Below are 26936 nucleotides of genomic sequence, written 5' to 3'. Positions count from 1 at the left end.
AATGCTTGAGATTCTATTAAAAATATCAGTTTGACTTTTGGTACTTATTTTACTTAGAGTACCTTCTAGGTAAGGAACCGATAATGGTGTGATGATAATCCGGTATAAAGTTATAGAACATTTCAAATTTGAAAGGAGACCTAAAATTTGAAACAAAAAGATTTCGCATCAAAATTTCTATACTTCGCAATGTTTTAAGGTGTTGATATATATATATATATATATATATATATATATATATATATATATATATATATATATATATAATTTTCTAACCAATTTTGTAATGGCGCCGAAGAAATTCACCCTTCTCATTGTTTGTTATTGATAAATGTTAAAAAATATGTCAAATTTATTGCAAAATTTCAATTATAATATCTTTTGTTGCAAATATTAAAAACAACATTTAAATCACAATTTTTTTACGTAATTATTAACTTTTAATGCCTTTGATAAATAATATCATTTCAAAATAAAATAATAACATGTCAATCGTTTTTTTATGCACATACTTCGTATGTCTAGTACAAGTTGCAGCTAAATTAATGAACATAAAATTATTATTTGGGGAAAGTTGAAACTGTTTTCTAACTTCAATGAATTTCATATTTAGAAAATGACGTTTAATACAATACTTGTGAATTCATTTTCTTTAAAATAACAAGACATTTCAAGGACTGTTAAAGCTTAAAATTCCAAAGGATTAGGAAGGTAATTATATTCAAATTGAAACTCCACTCAAATATTTTTCTGACTTTTTACCAAATGTTTTAAATTTGAAACAACGCATTGTTAACAAAATATCGACTGATTGGTATGTACACATTTAATTTTGCGTACACACGCCGTATGTTGCTTGCGTGCAGTCTAAATTCGGTGGATCGACTTTTTTTACTATTAATTTAAAGCAAATTAACCCAAAAATGTTTTTTTAATATCAGTTTAAAGAATTTTTTCTCCTGAATCGTCGCTTTCCCATTCCAAACTTTGATCATTTTACTTTAAAATGCTTCTGATTGTTTTAAATTTAATAAATACATATAAAAAAAGTGATTGCTACATTTTAATCCTTATTTTGGATTTAGTATTCGACTATGAACATAGACCTGTTTTGGATATGATGGTGTCTGAAGCAACGGTTTTGTATTTTGAAAGAGTGCTTAGAATAAAATTAAGCAATATTTTTGCTATAAATGAATTTTTATTATGACTTAAATGGTTTTTTTTTTAATTTGAGAAAGCTTCAAAATTATACATCCATTACCCTTAAAACATTGACCAGAGAATGAAATAAAGTCTCAATGTATCTGCCAAGTATAGGAATTTTAGTGTGAAATCTTTCCTTTTCTTTTTACTTTTAATCTTCCTTTAAATTTCAAACACTCTATATATCTGCAATGTGTCAACATCAAACAAATATTTGATTTATTCTCTAAATAGCAATTTAAATAAAGCAAATGCCGAACTTCAGGCAAATAATTGAAGTAAAATTTTGATATCGTATTTTGTAGTATCATGTATTATGCTTATGAAGAAAAGAAAGCACGCACAGAAAAATTTTAAAAAGTGTGTATCAAATGGATTAATTAAACTACTGTTAAAGTAGTTTTTGAGATTTATAAAGGAGGCTAAAAGATTCAGAAACATAAATGAAATGCATAAAAATCTCAAAAGTACTATCATCAATATAATTAGATGTACGAAAACTTGTTAAAAAGTAAGGTACTATCATATGTTTTATAAAAGTAAATAAATAATACTAATGTATCTAAAATCATAGAATATTTTAGGGAAAAATCTGGAAATAAAATATTTAGTTTTTACCGCTTTTTTTTTTTTTTACATAATATACGTTTTCGAACAATTACAATTTTTTTCAGCGAATCTTTCATGAATTTAATATACATTGTGTGAAATAAAAGATGGAGTTTTTAAGGAACTGAAAAATAATTGTATATTGTTCAAAATACACTTTTCCTTTTCCTATTTTCATTAGAGAATTATGTTATACAGTAGACTCCCGATTATCCGCGAGCGGGTTATCCGCGGTGCGGATTATCCGCGCCTGCCGCACAAAGTTTTTTTTTTTTGACTGATTTTTTCAAAAAGGTACAGTTTTACAGTTATGCTTTTGTCATTACATAATACATTACAGTATTAAAACAGTACATATGTATTAATATACATATGTACATATGTATTATGTACATATGTAACAGTATCCTTGACGCCCCTCGTAAATACAAAGCACTTTTCTGTTTTCATTAACAAAATGCATTTTAGGTTAGTTTTGAGTGAATTGAGTGATATAACATTTCCTGCTGTTTATTTTACGTTTTATTGTACATAAAACAATTTTTCAAAGTTGGAATGACTGTTTTCTTTTTTGCTATACCCATTTTTAGCTTTTTTCGGATTATCCGCGATTTTTGTTATATCCGCGGCGGCCGCGCCACCCAATTCCGCGGATAATCGGGAGTGTACTGTATTTAAATCCATTAGAAAATTATGATCAACTTAAAATAATAATTATTCAGTAACGACTGTAGACATTAAATAAGAATAAATAATACAACAATTATAAAACTTAAATTAAAAGTAGGGGTATAGAGATAGAAGATATGATGAATTATTTATATTATTTTACGCCACACTGAAAGGTAAGAAAAACCTCTGCATTTTCATTAGTCCAAAATGATTCAAAACCATCGATTCTTCAAAACGAATCCGCTATATTTTTTAAGGCTGTGCGATAAAATATTAGTGCTTTTATTCAAAAAAAAAAAAGCAAGCAGAAGATGGAAAACAATGAGTTGGCACATAAATAAATAAATATAATAAATATTCCGAATTTCATTTCAGCCTCGAGTGACACCCTGTCCGAGGAGGAGCCCCTCTTCACGCACACGGAGAAGCAGCGCTACGACGGATGGTACAACAACCTGGCCCACCCCGATTGGGGTTCCATCGGTGAGTGCTACAAAAAAAAAATATTTTCTGAAGCTTTTTTTTTTTTTTTTTCTTGTTTCAAGAAATATGTTTGCAATCAAGGGGTGGCAAAAGTAGACCTTCAAAATTCTATTTCAAAAAGGATTCTATTACAAAATTAAAGATGTTAATCTGAGACGTTTTTTCACAATTATTAAATTAGGTATGTATTTCACTGTACCAATCGCCCTCAAATTCTTCGTTGTGGGTTTTTTTCTGGTGCAGGTCTCTAAAATTTACTAAGACAGTCTTGTATGAAGATTGCACTTAGAAAAAAAAAGGGTTGGGGAGGGTGAAACACCTTGCAAACACTAACCCCAATCAGTGTCCAAACTGATAAGTTTCCAGGACGACGAAATATTTCGGTGCGAAATGAGATGAATAAATACTAATTTCTCGGTTGACAGATGAAAGCAGACGAGCCGGTAGCAAAGAAAAGATAGAAACATGAAACATGTTGTAAAGTTCTTTATCTGCATTAAAAAAAAAAAAAATGTTTTCTAACTTTAAAAAAAAAAAAAAACTATTTTTAAGGACAAAAACATTACCTATTTGACTTTTGAAACAGTATTAACAATTTAGCTTGAAGTGGCCATTTGTTAAATGACTTCATTACATTTATTTTTATTAAAGGAAACAAACACTTTGAATGTGGTTTATGTCTAATCTTTAATAATTTGATGTTCACCTCTTTTTTATTCGATCTAAATATTTAGTTGAAGTTTACCCTCCCCCCCCATCGAATTTGAATGCATCAAACGATTTTTACTTTTCTGTACACGAAGTTGAAAAAACGTGTTATATTGAAATTTGACATTCGAATGATTTTCCATGTTTTGGACCTTTTTTTTTTATTTCCTGCATGTTGCAGCTTTCAAATGATGCTAAAATGATTAAAAAAATATTTTTTAGAATAGGTATTAGTAAGAAATTCATATTAATTTTTTTAAGATAAAAATTTGCAAGTTTCATAGTTTATTTGATGTCCCGTTGAAGATTCCTCGCTTTGACATTTTCAAGAACCGTGGAAAAATAAAATAATTGCACTTATACTCGATTCATTAGCTGTACGGTTTCCTAATAGTATTTTTTTTTTTTCCTTTTTCAGACAGCCAGCTGACCCGAAAAGCCCCACCATCTTATTCGGATGGCGTATACCAGATGGCCGGGTCCAGCAGACCTGGTGCCCGGTCCCTCAGTCAAGCCCTCATGAAGGGTGGCGACGGCCTTGCCTCCCGTCGAAACCTCACAGTGCTCTTCACTTTCTTCGGTAAGTGAGATCAGGTCTCTGAAGGATTTTTTTTTTCTCTGTTAAACTAAAAGTAAATTTTATATGTTCTGTGGAAGAGAATAAATAATTTTATTTATGTGTTGATAAAAAAAGATTCGTTCAGATATGGAGTGTCCAAACAAGTCTAGTAATTAATTTGTCTTATCGGGGAAGAAAATTGGAGGTAGAGAGCAGATGAAAAAGAATGCGATGAAATGATAACACAAAAATAGCTCTGTCCTTTACCGGAAAGATTTATAATATCATACATGCTAGATAATTAATAAATATAAAATGCTTCTAATTATTGGCAAAAGCTGCCTATAAATGTGTTTTATTTGTTTACCGATAGGGCGTATATCAATTCAAGAAATTATCTCATTAAAAATCGGCTCGCTCATTCTACAATAGTGAAAAGTATTTTTCTGAATATTCTTTCAAAAAGGACTGTAAAGCCAACATAATTTTTCATTTAGAAATGCATTTCTTATTATGAAATATTTCCTTTTCTTTTCCGTACGTTCTGATTATAAAAAAAGCATCAAACAGTGCTCTCCTCTTATTTATTATGTTAGAGATATTACGACCTGGCAGTATATGAGCATTACTATTTATGAAACTGCCATTAGTTTATATGTGTTTACCTTGTGGACAGAACCGTTTAGTTCAGGAGTAAATCCCACGCATGCTTGCTGAACTGAATACGACCGACCCTTTAAGGATTTTTTCTCGTTTTCTACTTATATCAATGCTCTTTAAACAGCAAGGCGATTGAATATACTAACCTGAAATTCGTCGCCCCGGAAGTGATGATGACAGTTGGGATTCACTTTCTTCACTGAGAAAAATTTCTGTTTTTAAAAAGCGAGTAAAACGAATAAACTGCAACACATACAATGTGTTTCAGTTTATTCACACTGTAACACATACAATGTATTATTGTGATTTTGCATCACTAATAAATAGTAACCCAAACCAAAGTTCATTAGTGACGGGAAATCCTGTATTTACATTTTCCTCGAATCAAATATATTATCGCTCAAGAAAAACAAATCAATGGTTATTTATAATGTTTTAAAATAATTCATTCAAAAATGGATTTAATTTCCTGTAAAAACATTTGAGAGCAGTAATATACTTTGACTAATAAAACAATAATCTTGAATGAGTCGCAATCTCTCTTGCACCATGTTATAAAGTTTATCATATGTTTTGGGCTTTTCCCCGAGGTGCATCCAATAATAATTCACTGCACTCCATTAAGGCGTTTCCTTCCTTCCAACCACGGTGAAGAAGGCAGGCACAATTTTCAATTAATCTTCTTGGAACTAACGCGGATATTTTATTTTTCCTAGTCAGTATTCTTTAATTCATCGCATTCATCCAAATGCCATTATTCCATTATCTGAATGTACCGTGGTTGATCGTGGAGTAAATCCTCCGAGAGTGGGTATTAAATTCTCAGCAGATTAGGGAGTAACTAGTGTGAACTGCATTGAAAATTGAACTAATGAATAGTACAGTCTTCCCTTAGAAAAAATGCCCACGTAAATAAACGTCTGTTGTTTCAAAAATCTGCGACTCTCCTTTCAGGCAGATCTGGACTGAATGAGGCATTCATTCTTACGGTTTCTCTGCTCTCCAAGATCCCACAAACTGGCATTTGAGAGATTATTGATTTAGTGTCATTTGATAAGCCTTGATTGTGTTATTTTTAATACTTCTCGTTCTATTTCACTAGTTTCTTGGGTATTTGAATCCAAATTTCTGTTTTTTAAGTTCCCATTAACAATTTTGTAAAATTGAAAAATCCATTCCTTGGGTCTTATAATCTTTTAGGATGACGAAACTTCAGAAAGATAATTTAAAATGGTTATGTGTTGTAGAAGCGAATATTCTTTTCCTTTCAATATTGATTACTTCAAAATCAGAAAATGCTTCAGACGTTGCCATTCCTCACGAGGAATCTTCAGTCAATTTGCCTTTTCCCACCATAACGATTTGATTCGTTTGTCAGCAACTCAAGCTCTAGTTTAAAGGTTGAATCAAAAGTTCTGTAGCAGAATTGTTCAAGTTCTGCAGAGGTGTTTCTTGTCGATTGACGAATAATTTTTGGTCAACGAATTTCTGGCACTCAATTGTTTCAATTTAATCCAGTTTTTCTTACTCTTTTTTTAGCAAAGTGCATTCACACAATTTAATTTGTAGCGAATAAGTACATTCTCTAGCATTAAATCATCAATTATCGGTATGTCGAGATCTAATTGTACAAGCTAAAAATATTTATTCTCGTTATAGATATCACCTTTAACGGTACAACTCTATAATCGGCTTAACAAGCAATGATCCTACCGATTTCAGTTCGCATATGCTGTCTTACTCACATCGCGAAACATGTGAAATGATAAATCAGTGAAGGAAAAAGGCTTTGAACGTCATCGAAGGAATTCTAAATCGTTCAAAAACTTTAGCTACTATTCTAAATTTTGATATTTTTTCATTATCCGTAGAGGTAATTCTGAGTCTCTAGTGACAGCAATTTTTAAATCATTATTCTAATACTCCTAAAATTAGTTATCTTTACAAGTTTTATATTATATTGTTTAAAAGCGTAAAAAAATATTTTGTTCTATACTTTTTTAAAAATTTCCAATCCTATAATTAAATTGTATTAAATGGTGCAGAAAGTTTTTTTTTAAATATAAATCATTTTTTTTTAAATATGCAAAATACTGAAAAAAATTTTGTTAAAAGCGAACCGTAAATAATGTTTTGCCAGTTTATCAGAATTCGTTACGTTAATTATAGTGGATTAAAATCTGGACCAGAACGATTTATACTTGGTGTAGAAAGTTAGAAAGGAAGTCACAAGATTTGCATTGCCCCTCGAGAGCTAATCTGGTCCTGATTGCCGTACGTGAAGAACTATTGGTATCAGTTCAGCTGGTAAGTAAGCCACTGGAATGGCTAATCATCATGAACATCAAGCGAAAATGGTTCACTTTGGCGGCTTCCAGAAATTCTTTTTCTAGTCGATTCTCTCTTTTGAAAAAAGGAACGAAAAAAGGTTTGGTGCATCTTTGATTATTATTATTATTTGGTTTTCAGTTGATTTAGTGTTTGGTTTCGGTTCCTACCTTCCGAGTCACTACAAGATGCCAGATAATTTATCAATATATTTTAGACGCAAAGTCAGCGGCATCAAAAAGCAACGAGTTGACAGACAGAGAGTTGAGATTCCCCTTGCTGAAATGGGAATTAGAGAATCGATATTTTGAAAGAAGAAAAAGCCACTGTGACACATGTAACGATTATTGTTGCAAGCGAAATCGCCTCTGTCATATTTACATTCTTCCCGAACCAGATATACAAACTGCTGCTCAAATGGTTTCTCGCTTTCAGTGTTAATTAAAGAGCCTGTATGAAGAAACGACCTTTTCCCCCTGAACATAAGCACTTTTAGGTGGCTCCGAAAAGTTACGATGCGTGATATCTTCCTTTGGAGCTGTATTAAAGCGTTGTGCATGTGGCAGATGAAATGAACTGAAACAACTTTCTTGCACCTTTACAAACACATGCTGGCTCTAGGAAGAACCATGCAGATGGATGTTCAATAATGAAAGAAAAGCAGAGAGGAATTTTGAGAAATTGAAATAGCGCTATTTTTCGTGAGTTATTTATTTCGTTTCATAGTTGTAATGCTTTTTGAAATGGAATGACTTAAAAACCGATAAATATTTTGTAACTATCCTGTATGTTAGGAATTACATGAAAATTCCAATGATTGCTAAAATTTTCAATCAAATATTTTATATAATTTGTTCTCTTCAGTAAAATATTTTTAACCTTAACATTTTGATAGCCATATAATTCATAAAATTATAGAAGCCTTATGCCGTTCTGTTCATTGTAATATTTATCGGTCTAATTTTCTGTCAGGTCATCTAAAATTTGAATTTTAAATCGAGTTGGAAGTGTCTACACACAACTGGAAATAAATGTTTTTAAAAAATATGAGCACATGCACTGAATCGTGCAGCAGTGAAGACGTACGTGCACGAAAGAATATATTTTTTTTCGCATTTATGGAACATTTCAAAGAATTATTCAATAAATATTTAAAAATAATGTTAAAAATATTTTCTTGAAGGAGCTATTTAGAGACCAAGTTGTATGAAATATTGAAATGTAAATTTCCGCCAGCATTCATCCCGACGAATGAGCCGGTCGCCAGAGGGTGGCTGCTTATAAACAAAGCGTAAACTATTTTTTTTAAATTGCTTTTCTGATCCACTCTGTCATGTTTGATGCCTTTTTGCAGGTCAGGTGGCCGCATCGGAAGTTCTGATGGCAAGCGAGTCCGGCTGTCCCATAGAAGTTCAGAAGATCGAGGTAGGCACCTGTGACGACGCTTTCGATCGAGAGTGCAAAGGTACCCGACTCATGCCATTCCACAGGGCGCTCTATGACCACAAAACAGGCCAATCGCCCAATAGCCCGCGAGAACAGGTAGGTGCTTCTTTTTATTTTGCTTGAAAATGTTATACTACTCGCAAACGAAATACTTCAACGCGCCTTTATTCCAGCGAGCGAAAAAAGAAAGAAAGAAAGGACATTTGATGTTGTACGAAAATGTGCTTGCAAAAAAATGTGCGAGCGCCTATGTTGTAAAGGCTTGTCCTTCTCCGGAATCTGCTGACAATAATGGATGAAGTTCCTGTGTCTGATGTGTGCAGTTGCAGTTTAAACATTCCGTGCAGAATGCGTCGGATCGACCTTTCCGGAATCCCCGTTACTCTCTCAACTTCCCGTACACTGCTACACCCCGTTGATATATTGACTGTTAAATTTCCTATGACCGCTGCCCGCGCTGACGGATGGTCTGCCACTTCATGGATAATCTTCCAAACTCCTCGTTTCCTCAAAACGGCGTGCTAAATTCAGTATCCCAGTCAATAAAATAGAACTTTTATTCACCTTAATTCCTTTCACCGTACGAACTTTCACGTGGATTCAGCGTTCCAACAGAAAAATTTAATATCCGGTAACGATGATTAACGATGCTCGATCCGGTAGCGACAGCATGTCGTTTCCTCGAATGAAGAATCCATTTCCAGTCTTGTTTCTTATAGCTATCCTGATTTGCATAAACCATCTTGCTTTGACGTGTGAGTGCCATCTATCGATCATTTTTTAATCATTTTTAAAGGGAAAAAATCCGAAGACTTTTGAACATATTCCCGAAAATAGCAATTTTTTTCGAGTATCACTTTTTTTATTATGATTTTTTTGAAGTTTCCACTCATTTATGACGCTCCCTGTGTATATATAATTAAAGATTTTAATTGCTAGATTATAAATATTATACCATTACTGAAATAAATTTTAAAAAGCTGAAATGATAATCTAAGACTAAAATTTTTAATAATAAAGGAATCTAATCAAAACAATTGCTTGAAAATATTTTTTGTGTGAGTATTACAAATAAATCTGCTTTAATAATCTCCTTTCATTTTTTAAATTCATAATTCGTTAATATAGCATGATGGGATTTGAAATCCGTTTCTTCTCCTTGAATTCGTTGAGAAATGATCCCCTAGATTTGAATCAAAATTCAATGAAAGCGAATAAATTAAAAGGTAATTAAATTTTGAAAATATTAAAACACTTGGATGAGCAGAATTTCTAATTAAAAATATCTCATTTCCTTTTAGCAAAGGAAACAATGAATGAAAAATCGATTCCAAAACTCCACTTTTCAATCATAAAACAACTGCAATAAAAGTACATATTTTTATTTAACTTGGTAGAAAGAGTCAATCGAAATCAATCAATTGATAAATAAATGTCTCTTAATCCAATTTCTCAGTCCTATCATCTTCTTCTGTCCCATATCTTAAGGAAAATTCTGATCACTTTGGTTCACCTCCGAACATTTTTTCATAGAATTCAAAAAATCATCTGACGCCATCTAAAAAGAGCCCCAGTGAGGAAAGTTTTCCTATACGCCTTTGCGTTCTCCATCCCCATGAGCGGCGTTTCTTTTGACTCGAGGGGTCTCGGGTCATAAATTAAAGGAAAGCATTTTTGTAACGAGTGAAACTTTTGCAGAGGGGCCGCGATTTTTCGACTATTTTTGTGATAGTTGTCTTCTTTTTTAAAGTGATATTCAAACCCATTTCATTGCTTAAAGATATCATTCCATTGTGAGTGTGTGTGATTAAAAAACGTTTCATTTGTAATGAAGTCTCACCTTTCATAAAAAGTGCAGTCTTTCTGGCGATCAAATGGATCGCGGTTATTACAAAATGAAGATAACTTTGTTGAGACAGAGCTCTTAACCGTCCAGGGGATTCGTCCTTGCACGGATGCTTTGCGCCCTCCGTCGGGTGCGGAAGGCCGTTCCACTCACCTTCCCGCGTCGGAGTTCAAGGTCGCCCTGCGCCAGCGTTTCTCCGATTCATTTGTTTTCTTGACATGGCTCCTACCTGCAAGCTGCCTTGCCTGAGTTAAGACTATAAATTCGAAAAATCTTTAAAGGGTGATAAAATAAAATATACTAAACTTTTTCTTTGTATAAGACGCACGATCCTATCAAACTGCTGCCTGACAGAGCATTATATTTTCATTGCGGGTGTTTCAGAAATAGCTCAAAACTGCGTCCGTAAACAGCAGTGTGTGTTTGGAGCAGCAAGGTTATAGCTTGTAGACGCAGTTTTGAGTAATCATTGCCAGCCGTGCCGTCAAAAAGAGTTATGAATGATTCCACCCCGTCTCATGACTCCATCCAATGCCTCCAGCTCATATCTCAACATTCAGGAACAAAGCCAGTGCCTTCTACCAACTGATAAAATAGTGACCCCGAATTCTAAGACAAGGGGGGAAGTTACATCATGCATTAGTTCAAAGGAATTATTTTCTTGCATGGTATGAGCAGAAGAGCGAACTTTAAGAGTTTCATTAAACGAAATTCTTTGAGCCATCAGAAGTGCTAAACAACATGAATTGTTCAAATACTATCCCAACCTTGTTTTATATGAAAGCATTGTAGTTCTTTAACTATGTTAAGAGTAGTTCCTTACTCTTGGCATCCATATTTTGCTTGTGCTTTTATAGAAATTTGAAATTTTGAGGGAAGATTCATAAATTCCTCTATAATGAAATGAAAGAATATTAAGAGTGAAAATGACTAGCGCTTGTATGTAATTATAATACATACATTTATAAAGATATTTCATCGTAGCAATTTATAAAATGAGAATTACCATGAAACTTTTGTTTAACATTTCTCGCATTTAACGTTTTTTCGCATATAATGCTATTTTTCATTGATTCCAAGGAATTTCCTATGATTGATAATATTATTAAGTCCTAGATTTAACGTTGTCTCTTTAAAACTATCCCTATTTGATAGGTTATTTGTTTTTTTCCCCCAGCTTGAATAATTCATTGCGATTTTCTTATAATCGTCAATAATTGCATGGGAGAAAAATCTTATTTGCTAACAAATTTATTCCCAATCCATTTCTTCCCCTCTCTTTGAGAGATGATCATGTGAAAACGCTCCTTTCAAATAGTCCAAGAAAAAAGTTAACAAAAAAAAAAAAAACTTGTATGCATTGAGGGCGCAGTTTGTGATGTAGCAGTTAGAAACAGGGCGCAATGTAAAATGACTGATTTCTTTAAAAAAATAAATAAAAAAAAACTGATGTTCAAGTCATTGTGAAATGAAAAATAAAAAATATGCAGCCTACATTAGTTTTTATTTCATGGTCAGGTTTTCTTTTTGTTTGTTTATTCGTTTTTGATATTCTCCAATTTAGCGTTTCCCGCATATAGCGTCATTTTTTTTATCCCTTGAAGGGCATTAAATCGAGGTTATATTGTATAGATATTTACTTATCGTGAGACGATAGAAACATCAGTTTTTCTAACTGAAATTCTGATGATGACTGAACGATAATTCTGAAAGAACTGAAAAATGTTGTGTGAAACATGTTGACTCCTTGGTTGATGGCAAAATTTGCTTTTACGGGAATTTACCTTTTTCGTTAATATTTTATAAGATACCTTTGTTTTTTTTATTTGTAAGTGCTTTATTTTTTTTCTAAGTGCGTATTAATGGAAAACTTATTTTTAAAGAATCGCATGTTTCATTTTGTGTTCGTGCGTTAAAGCTAAAATATTTTAACTGCCGTAAGAAATCGAAGGTTTTCTGTTATACAAATATACAAAATACACTCGTGTCCATATATTAAGGATAATCCAGAGTCACGCGGAAATCGAACTCTAAAATACATATATCACCCGTAAAATGACTACACACATTTTTAAAAATCATATGCAAATTGCAGGAACAGATGACACCACAGTACATCACAATGACGGGACTGTAAAAGAGTGATGTATAAGGAATGCAGGCAAAGAAGTAAAATTGTTCGCAAGCGCTTTATAAGCCTTTCAGTGCAATAACCGCATAGTCATGACACAAAGGGCGCATTTGGATGATTTTTTACGTGGTAGAATTATTGACCATCTGGAATGTGGGCGTACCCAGCTGGAAGCATCCGAGGAACTTGGAATCGCCCAGAGTGTCATCTCCAGGTTTTGACAACGATTTCAAGATGATGGTAATGTGAGTAGACGTTACAGTACAGGTCGCTCCCGAGTTACAACACCGAATGAGGGCCGGTATTTGACAATTACTGCCAAAGGAAACAGACGGAGCACAACATCAGACCTGTCTCGTCAGTTCTCTTTAGCCACTGGTACGACAGTTTCAAGGTAGACCGTGTACCGACGCTTAGAGCAGATTGGTCTATATGCTCGTACGCCTGTCAGACGTGTTCCACTTACTGCAACTCACTGTCGCCTGCGGTATTCCTGGAGTAGAGAGCATGTGCATTGTGGACACCGCAACAATGGGCTTGTGTGATGTTTTTCGACGAGTCCAGGTTTAGCTTGTAGTCTGATTCTCACCGGACTTTCATATGGAGAGCGCCAGGTACCCGTTACCACTATGAGAACATTATTGAATGACACCGTTACGATTGAAACAAACATATTTTCATGTTTATAACATATATACAGTGTTATTCCTTAAACAATGCTGAAGCTATCAAAACTGTTTCTCTTAGTATCCCATACCTATTGCACAAAAATGTTTATTTTCACCACGAGTGTCGCCTGTTAGTTCAATTATTAATAATTAAATATCGTTAAAAGTTCATACGTCGATAAAAAATTTCATTTAATTTAAAATTAATTTGAATAAACACAGGTGTTTAGTGTTTGTCCATACCGCTTAGATTTACCCAGAAACAGGTTCTCTGAAATCCTCAAGTACATTTATTTTCTTCCATCAAAAGTAATCAATTAGATATCGATTGGATAATTAATTGCGATTATAAAATGTATGTAGGTTGATTTTGCAATCATGGAACAAATTTTAAGAGTAGGTTAAGCTTTCAGAAACAAATCGTCAAGCTTGTAGCTAGTCTTTGGATTTATGTCGCTTCGTCTTACAAGTGTATAATAAAGGGGAAAAAAGAATCGCAAAGGGGAAAGGAGACTGTTTCAGGCAGGAAAGATTGAGTTCTGCTGTGGCGGCATATTAACAATGAAAATTTCGAGCTTCACCAGTTTTCTTCTCTGAAATCAGATTTTTTCATTAATTTCAATATAATTTACTGATATAGTAACATATTGTAATAAAAAAAAATTAAAACGGGAGATTTTCCAAAGAGTTGGTTGAAGTATTTTGCTTACAAAAAATATAGAATCTGTATAAAACAGTAATTTTAAATTTAAAAAAAAATTGAAAAAATTAAGGATTTTTTTATTACAAATTTTTTTAAATATAAACTAAATATTTTAAAACAAAGCTTAATTAGGACCTCTGAATCATTTAACCAATTGCAAACGAAACTGAGCCATGTTGATATATAAGCGAATTTGAAAACAGAAAAAAATTCTGAGAATAATGGAATCATATTTTTAAAATTAACTATATTTGGTTTTATGTTAAATAACTAACTAATCCATAATTTTTGTAAATCAAATGAAAACATATATTTGAGTTACACTGAAAATGATTCCCCCCCCCCCCAAAAAAGCCTTGAAGTCTTGGATCTCCATAAAGTCGGACAGTCTTTAGGCAGTCCCCTACTTAATCTATTTAATAATAAGGCTGTGGCTACAGGTTGCTCTTTGTCAGAGAATCAAGCTAAAGTAACAAATACACTGTAAGTTCCTTTAGCTACCCATGTGTGAAGGAACGGGCATGAATGACTTGCCTTATCCGGCGAGGCAGATACGATGGGACTCGGTGTTAACAACAGCAAATCTTCAGTATAATGCAGAAATCATGTGTCATCCCAAGAAGCTTTTACATATTGTTGTTCATGCAACCGTGCTGTAAAACTTTGTAAAGTATCAATTACTTTTTATGTCAAAGAAAGGGAGCTGCAGAGGTCGCTCTTTCACTCTGCTGTGAAAATAGTTTCGATGTGCTTGAAAATGATCTTAGAATTACCTCATTTTTGAAGAAAAGGTCCTTTAGGGGACTGCGAGGATTACAAGTGAAATGTTAAAATACGCGTCTTTGCAAGATCCTATTTATTTGTTAATAAATCACTCGAGGGAAGTTTTAGGAATCAGAGCCCATTTCGGAAACTCTATCGCAGGCTTGTCGATAGTTCTGCTGCAGAAGATAAACATCGTAAAGTCATGACTCTTATAAGGAATTTTAAAGGCGACACTTCTCGCACGGTGGATGACAGAACCAGTTCTTGATTAGTATTCATGCCAAAAACCGCAAAATGTCTGTGGTCAATGCTAAAATTATTTGGGCTGCAATTGTTGCCGCTTGACCATGGGACATTTTATAGGCCTATCAGGTCAACTTCCATCTATATGTAAAAAAAAAAAAATCATCGTGTTTTTTTTTTTTTTTTTTTTGAAAATTAATTCTAATTAGGTTTGAAACCAGTTTCATCAGTGATAAATGGACACGCTAAAAAATATGTGATTTGCAGAAACGACGCTGCATCCAGAACTCGAATTTAATCCTCCTCACATATAGCTCAGTAAATATTGCGATGCCGACGCATGGCGAAACATTTTTGGGGGGAATTTGAAATATCCGAGAACTTCACTTATAAAGACAGCGTTTCACATGCTGAACATTCTTAGTTACATTCACCTCCCGCACCACTTTTGAACATGCCATCTCGGGATTTCAGATTCAATCCACAGAACATGTATTGTGCAAGTAAAAAGTGTATCGAAGGACATAATTTCAGTTCTTGTGATGTTTGTATCTGGATGTCTTTCCCGTCTCTTCATTGAGAAAGTTTCTGATACGTGATCATTACTCTAAAATTGCTGATCTCTTTTGCAGCTAAACCAGATGACCAGCTGGATCGACGGCAGCTTCGTGTACAGCACGAGTGAGGCGTGGGTCAACAGCATGCGAACCTTCCAGAACGGAACCTTCCGCTCCACGGAGGGGAGATTCCCGCCTCGCAACCACGAGAGGGTGCCCCTCATCAACTATCCACCCGCTAGGTACCTGGGCATGCAAGACCCGGAAAAGATGTTCTGTGAGTCTTACTTTATCTAGGCTTCGAAGATTCCCATTTTAAAATTTTTTTTATTGAATTTGCTTCATATTTGTTTTTGTTTTTTCTCAGTATTTATTGAATGCAGGGTGAAGACAAAGTTCTTGGATTGACATTTAAAAATAGAGAAGTGAAATATTTATCTTCGAATAGAGATGTTCGATTGTCGAATAAAGGCATCATTTGGTAGCGATCAATAACAGCGAGAAGGTAGAAAATGCGATGTGTTTTGTGACTTCATGACGCGTGGCATTCGGGTGCTTTTCTGCATGATTGGACGAATTAGAAGCAAAATCGTTAAATATCATTGTTGTTGTTTCTAATGGCATTTGCCATGCACAAGCTCGCTGGCGAAATCAGCGATTTTAAGCCGAGGGTGCGTCTCTTGTTTTTTAGTAGCGCCAACTAGAGCTAAGAGTACGTCTTAGCTATTCACGCAACACATTCGCTTGTACAGTCCCTTTTTACAGGTGGGCACATTCACACATCTCACAGATAGAACAGATCAAGAACAACCATGCCCGAACCGAGACTCGAACCCAGGACGCCCAAGTCACGGGGAAGAAGCGCTACCCTTATGCCAGGACGCTGGCTTAAATATCATAGAATAGTTTTTCGAATTTGGTGTGATAAACTTGCTGAATTCTTCTTCCCTCTCCTCCCCAGCTCTGCAAATGAACCGAGAAAACCACTCGAGTAAAAGATGTAAACGTTTTTTTTAATAGTAGCGGCTGTTTACGTTTTTTGGTCCAAGAAGTGAAAGTGAGAGAACGCAATATTGAATTCCAATAATCAAAATAAATACAAAAGCGTAAAGGCTTTAGTTCACTTTACTTTCTTGTCAGTAATGGATTTTACATTGAAGGGATCTTAAAATAACTTAATGCTTGTAACCTCCTTGTACTGTCAAAATTTGTCACTGCGCATGCTCGATGCAAATATTCCGTTGAATTCCATCCAATAATTCCAGCAATTATCATTTTGAATCCGATTGAATCCATCATTTAGAAGGCACCAAAATTTTGGTTACAGATCCATGGGACCAAATTTCATCCATCTTGCTCGTTTTGAATTCTTAGTTACTCTGCACGCGGATGTGGATGGGTGGGGGAAGATCTATTACCACCTCGATGTTTGTTCTTGAACGATTCTATTGTAAATCCTCTGCGGGCTTCGTGTGCGATCGAGCGGCTGTTTGATCTCTCCGTACAAGGGAAGATGAGCGGATTCTGCCGAATAGAAGCCTGCCATAATGAACTCAGAAGAACCGCCAATCTTTCACTCACGTTTGGATAATGCTTCATTTCGTAGTCGAGGATGCATTTCTCCGATTGTGTTTTATCGGACTGTGAAACGAAGAACATCCGTATTCGAAGCCGACGTACTTATTTCGCACTTTGAAGGAAGTGGGCATACTTTAGGGAGAAACGACTATAATTAATAATAATTAGAAAAGAAAGTGAAAAAAAGACTTCATGAATTTTGTTACTTGTGGGAGTTTTTTCTCCCCCCCCCCTCAATTCAATTCAGCAATATTTCTCAAACACGAAATGGAAAAATATTAATTTTCATTGTGATGGATAGATTTGGCCAGTTATTTCAACAGCAGAGATGGATCCATCGCCATCTGTGAAAAGTAATGAATATCCATTAATTGTCCTTGATTTAAATACTTATCTGCCGACAACTATTTTACTTGATGATAATTGTTATTTAATGATAAAATATAACAGTTGTTTCTCAAAAATATTAAAAACAGTGTTCACGAGCATGACGGTATGTGACTTGGGATATCGGAAAGAGTGTTTTCAACCTTTTCTTCTAGATAATTCCCATACCGAAATGATTTACAATTGTCACAGAACAAACATTATTAGAGTATGATTTTTTTCTCATCGGGAATTCAAATAGAAAAGGACTCTACCCTCTCTCCTCCCTGCTTTTACTCCTATAATTATTTTTTTTATTGAAAAATAGTACAGATAAGAACATCAAAATTTTTAAACGATATTCGATCTAAAAAATTAATGAGATAATCCCTTTTGTATGACACGTATTTTTGTCGAATTGTAAAAATTTTGCTCCTAAAAATCTAGTGTTAAAATGGTGCAGCAAACTAAGCTTAGCGTGGTGAAAATTTCGACGGAGAATTTTTTAATGATTATAGTTATTTCTCTTCATTTGCTTTCGAGTACGAGAAAGTGAAAATCCTCGATATAAAGTTCCTTAACATTTTGAAATGGCCTGTTGCTCCACGACTGAATAAAACCATTTCATAAGATGCTGATTTTGTTTTCGAAACTTGGGACTCACGGTAAGTATTCAATCGTGACTATCTCTCGGAGGCCACGATTCAATATGCTTAGCGGTTAAATGTCGTTTGACTGATCTTTGGACGGAGACTCTTCGAAGAATTCAACGATAAGGAATGGCATTTTTTTTTTAAATTATGCCCTTTATTTTTTTTAAAGCTGGATTTAAGCAGTGTATGCCCTACTCAGTACACACTATATAGTTCTTCTTTCAAATGATACAAAGCTGGATAATTTAGTTACAAATCATTTTTAATCTAATCAACAAGTTAAGATTTATTTTAGTTCATGAATTATGGCTGTGTGACATCTACTCAATTTTATTCAAGCAAACGTTTGATATCTATAATAAGAAAATAGACATAATGAGACCTATTAATTATATATGACAAAATGTTACTATTTTATAATTTACTGAATTTGTATTTTTATTCATTTATTTGACCGTTTTTTTTAAATCGGCTTACCTGTGCTTTTTAATAGATGCAACGGCAACTAGTCTAGGCAACGGCCCTGTCGCATATCTGCCAATGCCTCGAATCACAGTAGATTTTCACGAATTCTTTTATGACTATTAAATAAGTGATGGTTAGGATTACGGCTCATCTAAATCTCGAACATCCTTTTAAGACGAGAATCAGACATAGGAAAGTTCATTCGTGTAAAAGAGTTCTAATCATGTAACACAATACTTATTTAAATTTATAAATTGAAATGTACAATTTTAATACTAGAAATTGAAATTAATAAAAAAATGTCGTTAATAAAATTCAAAAGCATATGGAATAATTCTTTTAGTTAGTTTTCAGTTTTAATAAAGCTAACAAGACATTTTTAAAAACATGCTTTTATTAGTCTACTAATAATAATTTAATGTTTAATTTATAACTTTGATTATCATTTTTGAATAATTTAATATAGATTACTAATTTTAATAAATAATTTTTAAATATATTGTTTTTCTAAAATTCCCTATAAGATATTGCCACATATATGCAATCCAAATTTAATTGAAATGAATAGATTAGATAACAATATGCTCTGTAAATATCAAAACAACGTGTAGTCACTGAGAATGCAAGAGTGAACAAAACTCTGGAACATTAGGAGTACGAAACTTTACCTCAGCTAGTCAAGTTAAATTTGAATATGTAAAACTGAAAGTTTATGGAGTTCAAAAATACAGGTCTCCATATTTTTAAATAATAATCATTAAAGAAAACATTTTTGACCATTTAGTGTCAGCCATGCCTAATAGTAAAATTCAATGGATTAAGGATTTTCATTTCGTTTTACTCTGAAATTGTATTGGGGATATTAAATCGCCTTTCATAGTGATTGGTGATTCACGATTTCGGGGCTTTATATTCATTATGTCACATCCATGGGAATAATTCAGTCACGATCATCACGATATCATTGCAACGATTTAAAAAAAAAACCGAAATAGGTTTTTACTCTCTATATTAACAATAGAATTTAACAGTTATAATTAATTAAAGGATTATGAGTATAATAAAACCTTTAGAAAATAAATATTCAAAAATTTTACTCTGAAGGTAGAGGAATTCTGCAAAATTAGAATGCTGCATTTTTAAAAATAAAGCAGTGAACGTTATCTCAAAATTCAAAACATAAAAATATTTCGCATTTTTATGAAATTTAGGCGATTTCTCTCCCCCCCCCCCCCTTCATCGGGAACTCAGTGATGTAACGTACTTTTGAAGAATATAAAATATTAAATGTTCGAAAATAAAATGATGCATTTAATAATATTAACTTTATTAATTATGAATTTATTAGTTCCAAATGAATCGCTTTGTAGGCGGAGTGCAAAATTTTGTATTATTTTTTTTTTATTAGTGATAAAAGAACTCAGGATTGCGATAACGCATTTTAATTTTATTGTGAAGTTTGAAGACTTAAAAAAACAGTAAAGTTGAAAGTTTTATCACAAAAAATGATACAATTTATAAGATAGAAAAAACGGGGTTTTGGCTTTTATGGAAACTTTCAAGCTTTGACTCGAGGACCAGTATAAAAATAATACCGAAGCAAACACTTCTCTTAGTTACAATCTCCGTGGATGATTCACTCCTCCGCTAGGACGTGAGAATAAATTCATTTTAATCAGCTTGTCAAGGACACTGATAACGAATCTGAACTACGTTTTAGGACTTATAGAGTGAGAACCATTATTTAGCTAGTAGATCGACCCCACCCCCTTTTCTTCCCAACTAGCAAAATCGGATCAATAATAATAATAAAGTTAAAAGAAGCTGAGATTTGTTCTTCTTCGGGTTCATTCGGCTTTTAGCATAATTATGGAAGTTGCAAATATGTCTCTGAAAAACGTCAAAAAAAAAAAAAAGACTTGATTGAACCTGTTTAATGAACGAAGTCAATAATTTTAGGTAAAAATGCTCATATTTTATGGGAGTGGGTTTAAAGTTTTTATATGAATTGAAGGAGAGTTTTATTTTGATTTGTATTATCACAAATAGATTTATTAGGGCCATGAAAATGTCATCGATCTTTTATTTCACAAACTGTTAAATTGCATGTATTCGATTCATTTCGAGAATGAAATGCAAAATGAAAATACAGTCAGAAAACAGTTTCTGTTAAAAGAGAAAAAAGAATTGGAGTAGAACTGAAATGTTGCAATAAAATACTTGTGATATTTTTATGTCAAAAGGTATAAAACCGGCCACCATTGTGCAGTCCTTAAGATAGCAGAAAATAACTCGTTGCAGAAATAAGTATATCAAATGAGTATTTTTAGATCCAAGAGGAGTTCGACAAGCAATTATTACACAAAAAAGCAAAAAAAAAAAAAAAAAAAAAAAAAATCAATTGAAGCTAAAATTCGAAGGTTTTTTCTTTTTTTCGCACTTTTAACATAGTGTTAGTACAAATCTATATATAGATGCCTGTGCTTCGACTTTGGAAGACGATGTTTCCATATGGATTTTAAATATTAAACCTTCATTTCAGAATCCCCTTTCAGTCGAAGCTAAAAGCTACTTATCGTTTATTCAGCTATCAAAATGCGTTTACAATTATAATGTCTGGCCTTTCTTCTAAAATATGGGAATGAAATGATCAGACAATTCAATAAGTAGTAATTATTACACAGTCTTCATTTGTATAATTATTTTATATCTAATTTTTTTCTGTTTTTATTTTTAATGGCACTTGTCATGGACAAACTCGCTAAGCCCGCTTTTAAGCCGAAAGAGCGTTTCTTATTTCAGAAGCGCCATCTAGAGCCAAGAGTGTGTCTTAGCTACTCATGCGTCACAACCCTTTTTACGGGGCGGACTTCGTACATGCATTTCATTCATTCATCCTCTGATCGTAATTTAGACCTGAATCAGAGAATGATCACTTCTTAACCAGTACCCTCAATGGTATTGTCTCGACATGGAGGACTTTGTGACCACTGCAGATTTATATGGCACCAGCCACCACATACACGGGGAGTCTTCGGCCGGTGGGGTTCAAATTCGCAACGCAAAGGATGCGAATCCAACACCCTACCAACCAGGTTATCTTGGCATTTTTTTTTTTTCTTTTTGAAGTAAGAGACTTTATTGGAGAAGAAAGTTTTAGCAATGAAACAATTATTTTTAAAGGTATACCTTCCCCTTACTGACGTTGCTGACCAATCATTGTATGCCTTTACTCTAAACACCTTAACTCACTTTTGTGAAGATGGAATTTTATGGCCGCTTTTTTAATATACATTTTATTCAATTCATTTTGATAATGTATTATTTTGATGTTTTCATAATTTAATCATCGGCTGCTCGTTATATTTAATTAAATTTTAATTCCTAGCAAGAGATTCCTTCTGACAAAAACTGATTTAAAGATTCCAATATCCATGTATTAAAGACAAAAGAAGCAAAAGTATTAAAAAAAAAAGCTTTATAAAATTTAAAAAATTGCTTTTATTTATTTTTCATTGAAGTAAAACAGTTTCTAGCTGAGAAACAATAAATTTGGGAGGTTCATAAACTGACTGGCTTTCCAATTCCTTTTCCAGTGCTGGGCGACCCCCGCATCCATCAGAATCCGGCCTTGCTTTCCCTAGGCGTGGTCTTCCACCGATGGCATAATGTGATGGCGGAGCGCATCATAAAGCAACATCCGGACTGGACGGACGAAGACATCTTCCAAAGAGCCAGGCGCTGGGTCATTGCCACTCTCCAGGTAAGCGTCCGGCCATAGTGACCGCGCATCGCCTCGCGGTGCGGGGTGATATTAACTCGAAATTACAAAACGACGGAGAGCAGTTAAGGGAGGGAGACGCGTTCCCGCTTTTGAGCACGCAATTTGTGTCCGAGTCATGCGCACTCAGTCAAGACAGCAGGTTCACCAGATCTGCATTCACATAACTGGCTCAGTAAACAAGGGGGTTAACTTTAACTGTATAAGCATGCTCACATCCCATTCGGGAGTGCTCTTCTCTTGATTTTTCGCAACAGCTCTGAGTTTAAGTCGTCTTACGCTGAAGATAATCAATCTTTTCCGAAAATCTACAATTTTGCCTGCATATGTAATTTCTTTTATCTAACGTATTGTGGGTTTTTGAATTATAGCGTTCAGATGCACACGAATGTACAAACGTACAGATAACGAACCCGTTCATGGATATGAAATAAATTTTAACGCAGATCTACAAAATCTTTTATAAAAAAACGCGTACCGAATTTCAAATGTACCACTTGTGTTCCCGTTCGGTCCGACTTCCCACAAATGGAAGTTGCTGGGAATTCGACAGGAAATCATTTATTCTGTTGCAGCAAATGGACACATTTTTCTAGTTTTTTTTTTTTTTTTTTTTTTTTTTTTTTGTATTGTCTTCACTAACGACAGATAATTAATAATTTTAGAAAAATATTTTTACTCTTCTATTCTTTTCCTTTCCTTAGTAAGAAAATATGAATAACAAAAAGATAAATAAATCCTCCGTTTTGTTAAATGTTATTTTATTAGCATTTAAGAAAGAAATGACACATGATAGGCATTTACTCGGTCTAAAATCTTGCTGCATTTCAGGCGGGCGAAAGCTCCATTGCTTTATTCAATCTTAAAAGTTGGTTTATCAGTAATGTTTTGGTTGGTTAATGAGTAAGTTTTGAGAAATCACTCTTTTATGTCATCATGTTTTGAATATTTGTAAATAACTCGGAATTAGGCATTCTGAATGGCCGTATCCTATTTCATTAATTTCAGTATATAACTGGTGATTTTATCGATTGATTTGATTTCATACGAATGACAATCAGTTTGAAAAAAGAATGTTTTATATTCCACCATCTATATATTTCAAATGACAAAACTAAAGAATCCGTCCCAACAATTGGGCCGATTTTTTTTTTTTTTTTTTTACTTTGTAAGCTATTCAGAATGCTTTTTACACATTTTTGAAAATTCAAATTCAATCAAGTTTATTTTACTTTTGTAACATAAGGATACTGTTAAAGCCGTGGTAGGAATGCATTATAAATTATCATAAATTGAAAATTATGGAGAAGGAAATAATTGAAACAGCAAAATTCTACTTTTTAATTCATTAATTAAAATGTTTTTAAAAATTGTTTTTATTAAATTTATTTTTAACTTTTATTTTCCCTCGGCCATTCATTAATATGTGCCGAACCCAAATGCCGTGCTCGCAGATTCCCTTTAAAATCTATTTTCGTCAAGGTTTTCTTTTTTCCTCCCCTCATCTGAATCATGGCGAAAGTGAAACAGCAAAATGAGTAGGAAGGATGAAAAGATAGCGTGAAAAAAACCTTTCAATTTTATACTGTTTAGAAGAAATTTGCAAACCTCTGCTATTTTAATTAAAGGTAAATTAAATGTCAGCAATAATCCGAATTTAAAGTTACAGTGAAGATGGAGTTTGGACAATTAGATTCAGTATTTATAAAGCGTAGCTCATTTGAAACCATGACACGTATATTTACAGGATGGCTCAAAAATTTGAATCAAGCATTTATTTCATTAACTATTGCAATTAGACATATTTCCCCTATTGCAAAGTTTTAACAATTAAATGAATAAGAGCCAAAATGTATGGAAATACTTCTGAAAATGGAAATATAAGCAACGAAAATTAAAAATTTATATGGCTCCCATAACGAAAGAGGGTCAGTGAGTGAAATATTTTTTTTCACACTCATCTGTCTGTAGAAAAACAAAGCTTTACGCCTCCATCTGTAAAATTAGCTGAAATATTAAACGGCCACGTTATTGACCTAAACTTACCCATACAATTTGACAGGTGCTCGACCGAGACTTTCGATGTTAGTTTTGGGAACATCACGGGCGATTATTAAAAGGGAAGCAACAGAAAATAGCCACGCATTTAGTAACGTATTATTATGAACTTTAAAAGATTGTCAGATAATTCATTAGCTGAGCTCCTTTAAAACTTGTTCTAAATGAGCAATTTTGAGAATACTATAAAACTGCCTTCTTTCAACAATAGTTCCGCATATGCGATGAAGTTCATCGCTTGTGTCTTAGAGACGGGCTTTCTGAATTATTGAATGAAGAGCACTTCCATCAAGCATAATGCCAATCAAAACTAACTGAGTATGTGGGTCACTATTCAGCTTACTGTTGTGCAAAGTAGAACCAACCAAAGAGTATCTAAATATGCCACAAGTTTATAAAATTTTGTCTCTGAAGATAAATCTTTTGTATGAAGAGTGGGATTTTACTATTCCAAAATGATAGTTTTGAAGATGAATGTTTGTAACTTGATTAACGCTATATTCATCTATCCAAACTGCATTTTTCAAAAACGAAAGATTTGATTTTACCTAAAGTAGAGTCCAATCGTAAAATTTTAGACGTCGATCGTGTATGTACGATCGTCTATGTAACTGTTTCAACAGTCCTTGGACTTTGCGAATATTGAATGGATTCCTATTTTCGTGTTGAAATAATCTCTACAGTGTCGGTTTCGGAATGTTCTGGAATAATTCTTTATACAGTGGCGTGAAAGTAACTTGAAAGATAAATCAAAATATGAAATCTTGCATCACACGTGTACCTCATCCAGCCAGTTTCTAGAGAAAGCAAAGATCTTTTAGTCTGTAATCTCTAAACTTTTCTGTAAACACACTTTTTAGAAGAACGCCGGGAATTTGGAAAACAATGCTTGCGTTCATCTGAATTTAGGCCGGCATGACGATTGCATAAGGCACTAATCGTCAGCATATTCAAACATTCCTTTGTATTGAGTATTTTATATTTTAGAAAGCAGACGAATGCGAGCAGAGAATATCTAATTGTTCGACATTCTCTGAGATGCTTGCTTTAGTGTTCAGTTTCTGTTCTCTTGTTTAAAGTCGACTCATCAAACTGAACCACGTAATGCATGATTCACAAATTTCTTTGAAACCGTGATGATTGAATGATGCTCTTCTGGAAAAATATTTACATTTTTCTGTATTGAATAAATTTGCAGTTCTGAAATAAATGTTTTATCTAAATTTGTGATTAAATATGAAAATAGTCATGTCTTAGAAATGGGAAACTTTGTGAGCTCAGAAATGAAAATGATTTCATTAATTATTATTTTTCCACTATGGGGGTATGAACAATTTTTTCAGTCAAAATATTTTTATAAAATTTCTCACCTTATTTAATGAAATTTTATAGTTAGAAGTACATATCTAAATATAATATTTAGGAAAATAAAAACTTGTCCCACTTTTAGGACAGCGTGTATGTAACGATATCTGTGAGTTTTGGCATCAGTATCATTAAACGAGATTTCATATCGATATATGATCTGGTTTCATCAACTATTTGAACTTTGATTTGATTTCCGACATTTCTTTCATCCTTTTATTGATTTGTTAGTGTCGATTGATCATGATGAAAATTAAATAACTTTCATTGTAATTCAAAGATCCATTTTACTTTCCCGAACACAAGCATAAAGTTTTAGAATGATCAAAAGAATTGACGATTCGAGATTTTAAGACAATGTTTTACGCCATAGTGAATTTTTTTAGGCCCTTTTACGAGGGAAGGGAGAAAGAAACATAGTGGCGGTCTCTGAACTCGATAACTTTCAAACTTCTAGCACTGAAAAGATGAAATTCGGTATACGGTCGTTAAAGTAAAATTTTAGATTTTATCCAATTCTGGACGACATTTTCCCACTAATGTCAGTGAGCGCATGGGGACACAGTAATAGATCAAAAACACATAAAAATTTTCAATCGAATCAGTCATCATTTAGTATTTTGAAATCAATTGACTATCCTTTTTATTAGTTTGTATATGTCTGTATTGCTCAGTAGCTCAAAAACACAACCAGCTGGATAACTAAACTTCAGTATGTTTTCTTCATGCCAGACTTTAGAACCAACCAGCCGAAGGAAAAACGTGCAAATTTACATTCAATTCACTTTACATTGCTAGGAAGTTTAACACGAGAGGTGTCATATGGTACTACTGTCGATAAGTGCGTTGTCTTAAACCTCGGATAACAGAAATTATTATTTCGTCCTTTCATCTTTCCATTCCCACCGTAATAACTATCATTCATGAATTGCTTGAAATATGAGGGATGTGCTCATAGTGAGTTAATATAAAGGATTCCTCAGACACAGATTTTTCCTTCTAATAGTGAAGAGATCACTTTCCCTTTCTTCGGCCTCGTGCTAAAATCTGAATAAAAGCTAACAGCCTCGTCGATCCAGTCAAGGG

The 26936-nt window shown here is 33.5% G+C and overlaps 1 protein-coding gene across 2 annotated transcripts in view; it reads left to right on the top strand.

The window, feature by feature from the left end:
• LOC129961582 (dual oxidase-like) overlaps nt 1-26936 on the top strand; it is a 148844-nt gene that overhangs the window by 47166 nt on the left and 74742 nt on the right. For both annotated transcript variants that reach the window (XM_056075082.1, XM_056075090.1), the window contains exons 2-6: nt 2863-2970; nt 4097-4258; nt 8580-8767; nt 15660-15861; nt 22243-22409. In XM_056075082.1, coding sequence (XP_055931057.1) covers nt 2863-2970; nt 4097-4258; nt 8580-8767; nt 15660-15861; nt 22243-22409 — 827 coding nt within the window. The remainder of the gene's footprint in view (nt 1-2862; nt 2971-4096; nt 4259-8579; nt 8768-15659; nt 15862-22242; nt 22410-26936) is intronic.

Source organism: Argiope bruennichi, chromosome 1 (assembly GCF_947563725.1).
Source record: "Argiope bruennichi chromosome 1, qqArgBrue1.1, whole genome shotgun sequence".
Classification (NCBI taxonomy): domain Eukaryota; kingdom Metazoa; phylum Arthropoda; class Arachnida; order Araneae; family Araneidae; genus Argiope; species Argiope bruennichi.
This window is presented reverse-complemented; position numbering and strand designations above follow the sequence as displayed.